This window comes from Octopus sinensis, linkage group LG29 (genome assembly GCF_006345805.1).
Source record: "Octopus sinensis linkage group LG29, ASM634580v1, whole genome shotgun sequence".
NCBI classification, from domain to species: Eukaryota; Metazoa; Mollusca; class Cephalopoda; order Octopoda; family Octopodidae; genus Octopus; species Octopus sinensis.
Window position 1 is genome coordinate 7,013,988 of NC_043025.1, and position 15,457 is coordinate 7,029,444.

The 15,457-nt window shown below is 44.1% G+C and overlaps 1 protein-coding gene across 1 annotated transcript in view; it reads right to left on the bottom strand.

The window, feature by feature from the left end:
• Window positions 1-15,457, bottom strand: part of LOC115226006 (protein polybromo-1) — a 115,543-nt gene that overhangs the window by 81,305 nt on the left and 18,781 nt on the right. Inside the window, exons 3-5 of the mRNA XM_036514796.1 lie at window positions 12,566-12,663; window positions 9,855-10,002; window positions 7,144-7,941 (exon numbers count right to left, since the gene is read on the bottom strand). Of these exons, the coding sequence (XP_036370689.1) occupies window positions 7,144-7,941; window positions 9,855-10,002; window positions 12,566-12,663 (1,044 nt within the window). The remainder of the gene's footprint in view (window positions 1-7,143; window positions 7,942-9,854; window positions 10,003-12,565; window positions 12,664-15,457) is intronic.

Sequence of the window (15,457 nt, forward strand, 5' to 3'; positions counted from 1 at the left end):
AACACAGAGGGGACAAACAAGGACAGACAAACGGATTAAGTCGATCACATCGACCCCAGTGCGTAACTGGTACTTAATTTATCGGCCCCGAAAGGATGAAAGGCAAAGTCGACCTCGGCGGAATTTGATCTCAGCATGTGAACGGCAGACGAAATACCTATTTCTTACTACCCACAAGGGGCTAAACACAGAGGGGAGAAGAAACAAGGACAGACAAACGGATTAAGTCGATTACATCGACCCCAGTGCGTAATGGTACTTAATTTATCGACCCCGAAAGGAAAGGATGAAAGGCAAAGTCGACCTCGGCGGAATTTGAACTTAGAACGTTAGCGGCAGACGAAATACCTATTTCTTTACTACCACAAGGGGCTAAACACAGAGGAGACAAACGGATTAAGTCTGATTAGTCGATGACCCCAGTGCGTAACTGGTACTAATTTATCGACCCCGAAGGATGAAAGGCAAAGTCGACCTCGGCGGAATCTGAACCCAGAACGTAACGGCAGACGAAATACCTTTCTTTACTACCACAAGGGCGCTAAACACAGAGGGGACAAACCAAGACAGACAAACAGATTAAGTCGATTATATCGACCCACTGCGTCGTAACTGGTACTTATTTATCGCCCCTGAAAGGATGAAAGGCAAAGTCGACCTCGGCGGAATTTGAACTCAGAACGTAGCGGCAGACGAAATACCTGTTTCTTTACTACCCACAAGGGGCTAAACACAGAGGAGACAAACGGATTAAGTCGATTACATCGACCCCAGTGCGTAACTGGTACTTAATTTATCGACCCCGAAAGGATGAAAGGCAAAGTCGACCTCGGCGGAATCTGAACCCAGAACGTAACGGCAGACGAAATACCTATTTCTTTACTACCCACAAGGGGCTAAACACAGAGGGGACAAACAAGGACAGACAAACAGATTAAGTCGATTATATCGCCCCAGTGCGTAACTGGTACTTAATTTATCGACCCTGGAAAGGATGAAAGGCAAAGTCGACCTCGGCGGAATTTGAACCCAGAACGTAACGGCAGACGAAATACGGCTACGCATTTCGCCCGGCGTGCTAACGTTTCTGCCAGCTCACCGTAAGATATCTCTATCCATCTATCTGTGTGGGGGGGGGGGTATGTGGCCCAGTGGTTAGGGTGTTGCACTCCCAATTGTAAGATCATGAGTTCAATTCCCACACCGGGTTGTGCATTGTGTTCTTGAGCAAAACACTTCACCTCCACACTACTCTGCGATTACTTTCGACACCTGACATGTAGCATACAAATTGCTCAGCAAGAAAATCTCTTTCTTGAATCAAGATATATTAGATACGTACGTGTGTGTGTGTGTATTCTCACCACCATTTGACAACCAGTATTGGTTTGTTTACATCCCAATAACTTAGCTGTTTGGCAAAAGAGACAAACAGAATGAGTACTGGACTTACAATTAAAAAAATATAAATATTTGGTTCAATTTGTTTGACTAAGACCCTCCTAGATGGTGCTCCAGCATGGGCATGGTCCAATGACTTATACAAGATAAAACACACAAAGTAATTTCGGGGTAAGGGTACCCTAAGAAAGGGAACGGATTTCAGGATTCCACAAGAGCAAAATAGTTGGGAAATGCTGCACTAGATAGATGGAGGGAGTAGATGACATACAAAACAAGACACAAGGAAGACGGAGAAAGTATAAGGCAGAGGATGAAGATGTGCGAAAGAGAGAGGAAACAGAAGGAGAAAATAAAAGACTCAAGGAGAAGATGTAAGACAGAAGAAGAGGTTGTAAGACAGGGAGAAAATATAAAACAGACGGCAAGGATGTAAGACAAAGAGAGAAGGCATAGGACATAAGGAGAAAGCATAAGACTGAGGGAGAAAATGTAAGCCAAGGATGTAAGATAGAAAGAGAAGGCATAGGGCATATGGTGAGGATGTAAGACTGAGGAGAAAACATAAAACAGAAAGAGATGGTATACTCTTTTACTCGTTTCAGTCATTTGACTGCGGCCATGCTGGAGCACCGCCTTTTTTTTAATCGAGCAACTCGATCCTGGGACTTATTCTTTTGTAAGCCCAGTACTTATTCTATCAGTCTCTTTTGCCGAACCGCTAAGTAACGGGGACATAAACACACCTGCATCGGTTGTCAAGCAATGCTAGGGGGACAACACACACACACACATATATATATATATATATATATATATATATATATATACATATATATGACGGGCTTCTTTCAGTTTCCGTCTACCAAATCCAATCACAAGGCTTTGGTTGGCCTGAGGCTATAGTAGAAGACACTTGCCCAAGGTGCCACGCAGTGGGACTGAACCCGGAACCATGTGGTTGGTAAGCAAGCTACTTACCACACAGCCACTCCTATGCCTATAGGACACAAAGAGAAAATATAAGCCAGAGTATGACAATGTAAAATTGAGGGACTAGTAAGACAGGAGAAAATATAAAAGTGAGGGAGAAGACATAAGGCTAAGGGAGCAAATACAAGAGAGGGGGAGGATGTAAGACAGAGGATATAGGGAGAAAATGTAAGCCAGATGGTGAGGATGTAAGAGTGAGGGAGAAGACATAAGGCTAAGGGAGCAAATACAAGACAGAGGGGGAGGATGTAAGACAGAGGACATAGGGAGAAAATATAAGCCAGAGGGTGAGGATGTAAGAGTGAGGGAGAAGACATAAGGCTAAGGGAGCAAATACAAGACAGAGGGGGAGGATGTAAGACAGAGGACATAGGGGGAAGAAAATATAAGCCAGGGGTGAGGATGTAAGAGTGAGGGAGAAGACATAAGGCTAGGGAGCAGCAAATACAAGACAGAGGGGGTAGGATGTAAGACAGAGGACATAGGGAGAAGAAAATATAAGCCAGAGAGTGAGGATGTAAGAGTGAGGGAGAAGACATAAGGCTAAGGGGCAAATACAAGACAGAGGGGGAGGATGTAAGACAGAGGACAATAGGGCAGAAAATATAAGCCAGAGGTGAGGGTGTAAGAGTGAGGGAGAAGACATAAGGCTAAGGGAGCAGCAAATACAAGACAGAGGGGGAGGATGTAAGACAGAGGACATAGGGAGAAAATATAAGCCAGAGGGTGAGGATGTAAGAGTGAGGGAAAGAAGACATAGGCTAAGGGAGCAAATACAAGACAGAGGGGAGGATGTAAGACAGAAGACATAGGGAGAAAGTATAAGCCAGAGGGTGAGGATGGAAGAATGAGGGAGAAGACATAAGGCTAAGGGAGCAAATACAAGACAGAGGGGGAGGATGTAAGACAGAAGACATAGGGAGAAAATATAAGCCAGAGGGTGAGGATGGAAGAGTGAGGGAGAAGACATAAGGCTAAGGGAGCAAATACAAGACAGAGGGGGAGGATGTAAGACAGAGGACATAGGGAGTAAATATAAGCCAGAGGGTGAGGATGTAAGAATGAGGGAGAAGACATCATAAGACCAAGGGAGCAAATACAAGACAGAGGGGGAGGATGTAAGACAGAAGACATAGGGAGAAAATATAAGCCAGAGGGTGAGGATGGAAGAGTGAGGGAGAAGACATAAGGCTAAGGGAGCAAATACAAGACAGAGGGGGAGGATGTAAGACAGAGGACATAGGGAGAAAATATAAGCCAGAGGGTGAGGATGTAAGAATGAGGGAGAAGACATAAGGCTGAGGGAGCAAATACAAGACAGAGGGGGAGGATGTAAGACAGAAGACATAGGGAGAAAATATAAGCCAGAGGGTGAGGATGTAAGATGAGGAGAGAAGAATAAGGCTAAGGGAGTAAATACAAAACCAAGGACAGAGGGGGAGATGTAAGACAGAAGACATAGGGAGAAAATATAAGCCAGAGGGTGAGGATGGAAGAGTGACGGAGAAGACATAAGGCTAAGGGAGCAAATACAAGACAGAGGGGGAGGATGTAAGACAGAGGACATAGGGAGAAAATATAAGCCAGAGGGTGAGGATGTAAGAATGAGGGAGAAGACATAAGGCTAAGGGAGCAAATACAAGACAGAGGGGGAGGATGTAAGACAGAAGACATAGGGAGAAAATATAAGCCAGAGGGTGAGGATGGAAGAATGAGGGAGAAGACATAAGGCTAAGGGAGCAAATACAAGACAGAGGGGGAGGATGTAAGACAGAAGATATAGGGAGAAAATATAAGCCAGAGGGTGTGGATGGAAGAGTGAGGAGAAGACATAAGGCTAAGGAGCAAATACAAGACAGAGGGGGGGAGGGAGGAGTAAGACAGAGGACATAGGGAGAAAATATAAGCCAGAGGGTGAGGATGTAAGAATGAGGGAGAAGACATCATAAGACCAAGGGTGCAAATACAAGACAGAGGGGGAGGATGTAAGACAGAAGACATAGGGAGAAAATATAAGCCAGAGGGTGAGGATGGAAGAGTGAGGGAGAAGACATAAGGTTAAGGGAGCAAATACAAGACAGAGGGGGAGGATGTAAGACAGAGGACATAGGGAGAAAAAATAAGCCAGAGGGTGAGGATGTAAGAATGAGGGAGTAGACATAAGGCTAAGGGAGCAAATACAAGACAGAGGGGGAGGATGTAAGACAGAGGACATAGGGAGAAAATATAAGCCAGATGGTGAGGATGTAAGAGTGAGGGAGAAGACATAAGGCTAAGGGAGCAAATACAAGACAGAGGGGGAGGATGTAAGACAGAGGACATAGGGAGAAAATATAAGCCAGAGGGTGAGGATGTAAGAGTGAGGGAGAAGACATAAGGCTAAGGGAGCAAATACAAGACAGAGGGGGAGGATGTAAGACAGGGGACATAGGGAGAAAATATAAGCCAGAGGGTGAGGATGTAAGAGTGAGGGAGAAGACATAAGGCTAAGGGAGCAAATACAAGACAGAGGGGGAGGATGTAAGACAGAGGACATAGGGAGAAAATATAAGCCAGATGGTGAGGATGTAAGAGTGAGGGAGAAGACATAAGGCTAAGGGAGCAAATACAAGACAGAGGGGGAGGATGTAAGACTGAGGACATAGGGAGAAAATATAAGCCAGATGGTGAGGATGTAAGATTGAGGGAGAAGACATAAGGCTAAGGGAGCAAATACAAGAGAGAGGGGGAGGATGTAAGACAGAGGACATAGGGAGAAAATATAAGCCAGAGGGTGAGGATGTAAGAGTGAGGGAGAAGACATAAGGCTAAGGGAGCAAATACAAGACAGAGGGGGAGGATGTAAGACAGAGGACATAGGGAGAAAATATAAGCCAGAGGGTGAGGATGTAAGAGTGAGGGAGAAGACATAAGGCTAAGGGAGCAAATACAAGACAGAGGGGGAGGATGTAAGACAGAGGACATAGGGAGAAAATATAAGCCAGAGGGTGAGGATGTAAGAGTGAGGGAGAAGACATAAGGCTAAGGGAGCAAATACAAGACAGAGGGGAGGATGTAAGACAGAGGACATAGGGAGGAGAGAAAATATAAGCCAGATGGTGAGGATGTAAGAGTGAGGGAGAAGACATAAGGCTAAGGGAGCAAATACAAGACAGAGGGGGAGGATGTAAGAACAGAGGACATAGGGAGAAAATATAAGCCACAGGGTGAGGATGTAAGAGTGAGGAGAAGACATAAGGCTAAGGGAGCAAATACAAGACAGAGGGGGAGGATGTAAGACAGAGGACATAGGGAGAAAATATAAGCCAGAGGGTGAGGATGTAAGAGTGAGGGAGAAGACATAAGGCTAAGGGAGCAAATACAAGACAGAGGGGGAGGATGTAAGACAGAAAGAGAAGACAGAGGACATAGGGAGAAAATATAAGCCAGATGGTGAGGATGTAAGAGTGAGGGAGAAGAAATCATAAGACCAAGGGAGAAAATACAAGACAGAGGGAGGGGGGATGTAAGACAGAAAAAGAATACAGAGGACATAGAGAGAAAATATAAGCCAGAGGGTGAGGATGTAAGAGTGAGGGAGAAGAAATCATAAGGCCAAGGGAGAAAATACAAGACAGAGGGGGAGGATGTAAGACAGAAAAAGAAGACAGAGGACATAAGGAGAAAATATAAGCCAGATGGTGAGGATGTAAGAGTGAGGGAGAAGAAATCATAAGGCCAAGGGAGAAAATACAAGACAGAGGGGGAGGATGTAAGACAGAAAAAGAAGACAGAGGACATAGGGAGAAAATATAAGCCAGAGGGTGAGGATGTAAGAATGAGGGAGAAGACATCATAAGACCAAGGGAGCAAATACAAGACAGAGGGGGAGGATGTAAGACAGAAGACATAGGGAGAAAATATAAGCCAGAGGTGAGGATGGAAGAGTGAGGAGAAGACATAAGGCTAAGGGAGCAAATACAAGACAGAGGGGGAGGATGTAAGAACAGAGGACATAGGGAGAAAATATAAGCCAGAGGGTGAGGATGTAAGAATGAGGGAGAGAAGACATAAGGCTAAGGGGCAAATACAAGACAGAGGGGAGGATGTAAGAGTGAGGGAGAAGAAATCATAAGGCCAAGGGAGAAAATACAAGACAGAGGGGGAGGATGTAAGAGTGAGGGAGAAGACATAAGGCTAAGGGAGGCAAATACAAGACAGAGGGGGAGGATGTAAGACAGAGGACATAGGGAGAAAATATAAGCCAGAGGGTGAGGATGTAAGAGTGAGGGAGAAGAAATCATAAGGCCAAGGGAGAAAATACAAGACAGAGGGGGAGGATGTAAGACAGAAAAAGAAGACAGAGGACATAGGGAGAAAATATAAGCCAGAGGGTGAGGATGTAAGAGTGAGGGAGAAGAAATCATAAGACCAAGGGAGAAAATACAAGACAGAGGGGGAGGATGTAAGACAGAAAAAGAAGACAGAGGACATAGAGAGAAAATATAAGCCAGAGGGTGAGGATATAAGAGTGAGGGAGAAGACATCATAAGGCCAAGGGAGAAAATACAAGACAGAGGGGGAGGATGTAAGACAGAAAAAGAAGACAGAGGACATAAGGGGGAAAATATAAGCCAGAGGGTGAGGACATATGGCAGAGAGAGAAGTAAGACAGAAGGAGAAAATGGATATAGAGAGAGAAATTTTTAAGACAAGAGATAAGACAGAAGAATTTCCAGAGGATAAGAGGAATAAAAGTAGAATACTCACAGATCTCGGAGGAAGACGCTGGAAAACTTCGCTAATGTCACGCTCACCGTCCTTAGCTGTTATAATGGCTGTGTAGAGTTGGTTGATCTCCAAGGCATCTTCATTGGAGAGGACATGCTCTGTGGTAGTGGTGGGCGTGGAAGTGGCGCTTGGCGTACCCATGGTGGTCGCGATGCCGGCGGCAACGGATGGTTGCGCATGCGAGGTTGGGGTCGCTGCCGACGCCAGCAGCGAGACCCCGTCCTTCGACATTTCATCATCTTCCTCGTCGTCTTCCATGTCTTCGTCATCTCCTCCTCCACCGCCCCCTCGCTGAGCCTGAGCTTGCACACCACTTCCAACAACAGTCCCAACCATCCCCACTCCTCCTCCTACTCCTCCCATCACCACTCCTGCTCCTCCGCCGCCGCCGCCACTGCCTCCGACAGCCTCCATCTGGTTCTTCCTGGCACTCCGCCTCCGCTCGGGGCCTGGTGTCATGTTGGCCCCCGTTCCCCCGCTTGGCGGCGCGGAGGCAGATGCGGCTGCAGTAGCGGCAGCGGCTGCCGCTGCGGACTCGGCAGCCGCAGCGGCTACGGCAGCGGTGGCCGCTGCGGCTGCAGCAGCTGCACAACTGATGGGGGGTTGTGGCGTCGGAGGGGTCGGCATGGAGACAACAGATGTAGTGGCAGTGGGGGTGGCCATGGGCATACTGGGAGCAGGGGAGGGGTCACCAAACACTTCGGATATCAGTTCATTCCGTGTTGCCTGGAATATCTCCCATAAGTCACAAGCGTCCTTGTACTCCTGGGAACTTTTCTACACAAAAAGAAAAAAAGAAAAAAACACCATAAATCATATATAAAAGGTATCAATAGAATAAATTGACCCCTCTCACTTACACCTCTTCTTTCTCATTTAGAAACCCTTAATCCCACAAATATAAACACATACTTCCAACCAATGTAACAATAGCAGCAGTAATAATAATAATAATAATAATAATAATCCTTTCTACTATAGGCACAAGGCCTGAAATTTAGTGAAGGGTGGCTAGTCGATTTCCTCGACCCCAGTGCGTAACTGGTATATAATTTCATCAACCCTGAAAGGATGGAAGGCAAAGTTGACCTTGGCGAAATTTGTGGGCAATAAAGAAATAATAAATATGGTAAAAAAATGGGTCAACACCTGAAATAAGGCCATTTTGGACAAGTAATACTCTGTTATCAAAACACAAAAAAACAAGGTGGGAAGGTCATGACCAGATTGCCTTTCATCCCTGGCCTGTTTAATCAGGGTTGCCAACTCAGAGCTAAACAGCACCAACAAATCAAGCCACAGAAATAAATAATAACTAAACCCTTCAGCATTTAAACTGGCCATATAAAAGTGAAGTTGTGTGAGTGTCTGTCTCCTACAATTTAGATTCCTAACTACTCCCACATTTTGCGGTGCAGTTTAACCAAAACCAGGTATCTTATAGTCGTGATTCATATCGAGCCTTTCTGGGTATTAGCGCGCGTCTACGATGAGTCTATGATTTTAAAAAAAGCTTACCATCATTTTTCCCATTTTAATGCATTTTTTCCTATTATATAAGGGAAGTAACTCTCTAAAAATGCTTATATAGTTATTTCCCTTACAAACCCGAGCAACGCCAGGCGATACTGCTAGTTAAGAACAAAGTGAGGAATGACCAAGACCTTTGGCATTATGTCATACTTGAGAAGGCCCATCATGCCAAGTAAATTTGCAGTTGCGGCAGATACTGTTGTCAAGCAAATGGCACCTGTGCCGGGGGTCACGTAAAAGCACCCATTAAACTCCCGGAGTGGGTGGTGTTAGGAAGAGCAACCGTGTCAAATCAGACTTGAATCTGGCGCAGCCTCGTCCAACTCTTGCCAGCGTGGACAATAGACGTTAAATGATGATGTGTGTGTGTGTGTGTGTGTGTGTGTTTGTGCATATCGTATCAACTGAAAAGTTATGTAACTATCAGGTTGATTAAAATATACATGCATCTTATCTATCCATCTATCTATATACATATAAGGGGGATGACCACTAAGTGGACATCCATCATGCTAGAGGTAGACCCCATTATGATCTGACCACTAAGAAAAGATTTGGTGCAGCCTTGTCCAACTCTTGCCAGCGTGGACAATAGACGTTAAATGATGGTGATGTAGATAAATGTGAATGAAAGAGCATTGCATTTGATAGAATAATCTCAATGGGCGCAGGAGTGGCTGTGTGGTAAGTAGCTTGTTTACCAACTACATGGTTCCGGGTTCAGTCCCACTGCGTGGCATCTTGGGCAAGTGTCTTCTACTATAGCCTCGGGCCGACCAAAGCCTTGTGAGTGGATTTGGTAGACGGAAACTGAAAGAAGCCCGTCATATATATGTATGTGTGTGTGTGTGTGTGTGTTTGTGTGTCTGTGTTTGTCCCCCTAGCATTGCTTGACAACCGATGCTGGTGTGTTTGTGTCGCCGTCACTTAGCGGTTCGGCAAAAGAGACCGATAGAATAAGTAATGGGCTTACAAAGATTAAGTCCCAGGGTCGAGTTGCTCGACTAAAGGCGGTGCCCCAGCATGGCCGCAGTCAAATGAGTGAAACAAGTAAAAGAGAGAAAGAGAGAGAGAGAGTAATGCTTAATGGGTTAAATAGAAGCCTTCTTTCAACGCCCCTCCGTCAAGCCCTACCCTAAATGCTTCCTGCTACTTACTCTGTAATAAGCTTTCGTGTTGTTGACCATCAGTTCGATGTCAGCAGCAAACTGTTCCAAATCATCGTATTCATCAGTCTTTAATTTCTGTTGAATCTTCAAGAGATCAATGGGTGTACTCACTACGTCATAGTAATCGGCAGCAGTTCTAAAATGAGACAAAAATACACAAAGATATACATGACTGGGTGTTTTGGGTAAGAGAAAATAGAGGAGGATCAGTGGCTGTGTGGTAAGTAGCTTGCTTAGCAACCAAATGGTTCCGGGTTCAGTCCCACTGCGTGGCACCTTGGGCAAGTGTCTTCTGCTATAGCCTCAGGCCGACCAATGCCTTGTGAGTGGATTTGGTAGACGGAAACTGAAAGAAGCCTGTCGTATATATGTATATATATATATATATATATATATATATATATATATATATATATATATATATATAGGCACAGGAGTGGCTGTGTGGTAAGTAGCTTGCTTAGCAACCAAATGGTTCCGGGTTCAGTCCCACTGCGTGGCATCTTGGGCAAGTGTCTTCTGCTATAGCCCCGGGCCGACCAATGCCTTGTGAGTGGATTTGGTAGGCGGAAACTGAAAGAAGCCTGTCGTATATATGTATGTGTGTCCGTGTTTGTCCCCCTAGCATTGTTTGACAACCGATGCTGGTGTGTTTATGTCCCCGTTACTTAGCGGTTCGGCAAAAGAGACCGATAGAATAAGTACTGGGCTTACAAAAGAATAAGTCCCGGGGTCGATTTGCTCGATTAAAGGCGGTGCTCCAGCATGGCCGCAGTCAAATGACAAACAAGTAAGAGAGAAAGAGAGTTAATTATGATTTCGTTCAACATATAATCTCCTCTCAGGTTCACACACTTATTTCAACGGCCCTTCAGTTTTTCTACGCTCTGTGAAAGTACTCAGAAGTTTGGGCCCCTAACCAGGCTTTTCACAATACCCATACAGCCAAGATTTTTTCAGTACTCTTTCATGTGTGTGCATGTATATTGATCAGTAGATAGATCGATTGATAGATAGATAAGTTTCTTTATTGGCCACAAAGGGCTGCACACAGATGGGACAAGTTACAAGGTAGAGCTTTTCTTTTGGGGGAGGGGAAAAAAAAAAAAAAGGCAGCACAGGTTTCCGATCAAAAGGGATCGTAAAAGGGAAAAAAGAACAAAAAAAAAGAAAAAAGAAAAAAAAGAAAAAAGGGAAAAGGAACAAAAGAAAAGTGAAAAAAGAAGAAAAAAGGGGAAGAGGAAAAGAAAATGATCAATAGGGATCGTGTATCACAGTGTCATGATGTATGGTGTAAAGGGGAAAGCAGATAGATAGATAGATAGATAGATAGATAGATAGATAGATAGATAGATAGATAGATAGATAGATAGATAGATAGATAGATAGATAGATAGACAGATTGATTGATCGATAGATAGATAGATAGATCAATAGATCGATAGATCAATGGATGGATGGATGGGTAGATAGATCGATTGATAGATAGATAGATCAATGGATGGATAAATAGATAGATAGACAGATTGATTGATCGATAGATAGATAGATAGATCAATAGATCGATGGATGGATGGGTAGATAGATCGATTGATAGATAGATAGATCAATGGATGGATAAATAGATAGATAGACAGATTGATTGATCGATAGATAGATAAATGTATCTAGATCGATAGATTGACAGACAGACAGGTCTCTGCAGAATAGTCTTAATGGTAAAAATTTCAATTTCTTGGATGACCTTAAAAAGATACCTTGATGAATTGTTTGCCATGAAACCACCTCAATTCTGGGAAGAGGGTATTTTCAAGTTAAAAGAAAGATGGAGACGCATTGTGCAACAAAATGGTTTATATTTGGTTGATTAAAAATGTAATGGCAAGTATTTATTGAACTTTTACTTTCCTTTAAAAATAGGCATGAACTTTCCAGACACCCCAATATTTTACTTGTTTCAATTATTAAACGATGGCCATGCTGGAGTGTTCTTTTAATTGAACAAATCATCACCAGTACTTTACTCTTTTTCTCAAATCTTGCCCTTATTCTATTCATCTGTTTATTGCCAAACTGCTCAGTTATGGTGACATAAACAAACCAACACTGGTTTTTGAGCAATAGTGGAGAAGAGGGTATTTTCAAGTTAAAGGAAAGATGCATTGTGCAACAAAATGGTTCATATTTGGTTGATTAACCCTTTAGTGTTCGCATTATTCTACCAAAATGAATGCTTTTTTATCCACATTGTTTTGAACTAATCATGCATTATCTTGTAGCGATGAGATTTTGATGAGGTAGCTGTTAATTTTTAAAACGGTATTGTAGGGTTGGTGTGAGAGACCAGATCTGGCCAGTTTGAACATAAAACAGGCTGAATACTTTTGGCCGGATATGGCCGGTTTAAATGCTAAAGGGTTAAAAATGTAATGGCAAGTATTTATTGACCTTTTTCTTTCCTTTAAAAATTGGCAGGAACTTTCCGGACAACCCAATACAAGTACAACTCATTTTTGCCAGCTGAGTGGATGGGAGCAATATGAAATAAAGTGTCTTGCTCAAGGACACAACATCCACCGGGTATTGAACTTGCAGCTTTATGATCATGATGAGCCAAATACCCGCAACCACATTGCCATGCAATGGTAAAAATCAAAAACACAAGAGCGGATTATGTTGTTATGTATTTAAAGTCTCACCTTCGTTTAGGGGCCCTTATAAAGGCTTCACACAGCAAACGGCCGTCTTCTGTCTTGTAATTCCGTATCGTTTCGTAAAGGTCTTGACAGATTTCAATCTTGAGAAAGAGAAAATATAAACACATAAATATGTATAAATACACACACACAGACATATATATGATAAAATCAATAGAAATAGTACAACAAACTTGCCATAAGGAGCAGAAAATCCACCAGTTCAATCACAGACCTTCCTCAGGGCAGAAGTCGAAAGGAGAGAAATAAATATATATATATATGCCTTGACTGGCTTCTGTGCCAGTGGCACGTAAAAGGCACCAACCGATCATAAAAAGCATCCACTACACTCTCGGAGTGGTTTGCGTTAGGAAGGGCATCCAGCTGTAGAAACACTGCCAGATCAGACTGGAGCCTGGTGCAGCCTCCTGGCTTCCCAGACCCCAGTCGAACCGTCCAACCCATGCTAGCATGGAAAACGGACATTACACGATGATGATGATGTTATATATATATACACACACATACATATATGACCCAAGCAAGCATGGTAAATAATTATCATGATGACATACACACGTGTGTGTATGTATGTATATATATATATATATATATGGAAGCACTCCGTCAGTTACAACAACGAGGGTTCCGGTTGATCCGATCAACGGAACAGCCTGCTCATGAAATTAACGTGTAAGTGGCTGAGCACTCCAGAGACACGTGTACCCTTAACGTAGTTCTCGGGGATATTCAGCGTGACACAGAGAGTGACAAGGCCGGCCCTTTGAAATACAGGTACAACAGAAACAGGAAGTAAGAGTGAGAGAAAGTTGTGGTGAAAGAGTACAGCAGGGATCACCACCATCCCCTGCCGGAGCCTCGTGGAGCTTTTTTAGGTGTTTTCGCTCAATAAACACTCACAACGCCCGGTCTGGGAATCGAAACCGCGATCCTATGACCACGAGTCCGCTGCCCTAACCACTGGGCCATTGCGCCTCCACACACACGCACGCACGCACGCACGCACGCACGCAGGCAGGCAGGCAGGCAGGCAGGCAGGCAGGCAGGCAGGCAGGCAGGCAGGCAGACAGACAGACAGACAGATACACACACATTTATAAACAGTTTCACACAAATGCATATACCGCTGCTATTATGCAAAAGTGTCCTAAGTCCAAAGCGTTGTTCTATCAGAAAACGAAAAAATAGTTTCATCCTTCCATTTCTTTTTACATTAGCAACAGTTTCAGCTTAACAATAATACTTTGTTAGGTGCATAAAATCCTAACTCCATCATCATCATCATCATCATCGTTTAACGTCCGCTTTCCATGCTGGCATGGGTTGGACGGTTCTACTGGGGTCTGGGAAGCCAGGAGGCTGCACCAGGCCCAGTCTGATCTGGCAGTGTTTCTACAGCTGGATGCCCTTCCTAACGCCAACCACTCCATGAGTATAGTGGGTGCTTTCCATGCTGGCATGGGTTGGACGGTTCTACTGGGGTCTGTGAAGCCAGAAGGCTTCATCAGGCTCCAGTCTGATCTGGCAGTGTTTCTACAGCTGGATGCCCTTCCTAACGCCAACCACTCCATGAGTATAGTGGGTGCTTTCCATACTGGCATGGGTTGGACGGTTCTACTGGGGTCTGTGAAGCCAGAAGGCTTCATCAGGCCCAGTCTGATCTGGCAGTGTTTCTACAGCTGGATGCCCTTCCTAACGCCAACCACTCCATGAGTATAGTGGGTGCTTTCCATGCTGGCATGGGTTGGACGGTTCTACTGGGGTCTGTGAAGCCAGAAGGCTTCATCAGGCTCCAGTCTGATCTGGCAGTGTTTCTACAGCTGGATGCCCTTCCTAACGCCAACCACTCCATGAGTATAGTGGGTGCTTTCCATGCTGGCATGGGTTGGACGGTTCAACTGGGGTCTGTGAAGCCAGAAGGCTTCATCAGGCTCCAGTCTGATCTGGCAGTGTTTCTACGGCTGGATGCCCTTCCTAACGCCAACCACTCCATGAGTATAGTGGGTGCTTTCCATGCTGGCATGGGTTGGACGGTTCTACTGGGGTCTGTGAAGCCAGAAGGCTTCATCAGGCCCAGTCTGATCTGGCAGTGTTTCTACAGCTGGATGCCCTTCCTAACGCCAACCACTCCATGAGTATAGTGGGTGCTTTCCATGCTGGCATGGGTTGGACGGTTCTACTGGGGTCTGTGAAGCCAGAAGGCTTCATCAGGCTCCAGTCTGATCTGGCAGTGTTTCTACAGCTGGATGCCCTTCCTAACGCCAACCACTCCGTGAGTGTAGTGGATGCTTTTAGTCAGAAATATTTTTGCAAAACTGTCATATGTAGGACTTACTACACTTTTGATAAATGCTAAACTGTTGAACTACACTTTGACGATTTTCAGATCTGAAGCATCTGGAGATACAATAGTTTGACCAAAAGAACCAGCCGTTGCAAGCAAAATTAAATATCGAAAAAAAAACAGATTTGGCCAAATTTGGACATACAACAGTATAATAGCAACGAGTTATATATATATATATATATATATATATATATATAAATATATCTATATATATATACATATATAAAATACAAAATGAGACAAGAACGCAAAACATCCAGAAGACGAGACAAAAAACACGGACGGGTCATTCAAAGCCTTTAATCTTCAGTCAAGAACCGGATCATCCTCGCAATTTTGGCTGATTATATATATATATTATATATATATATATATATATATATATATATATATATATATATATATATCACATGATCACGTGACCGACCAGACCATCAGATGTTGCTACACATCGCTAGTCACAATGCGTTTGCATTGTTTTAGCCTTCGAATGACACCATCCCGCTGGCTAAGTGAGCAGGCCA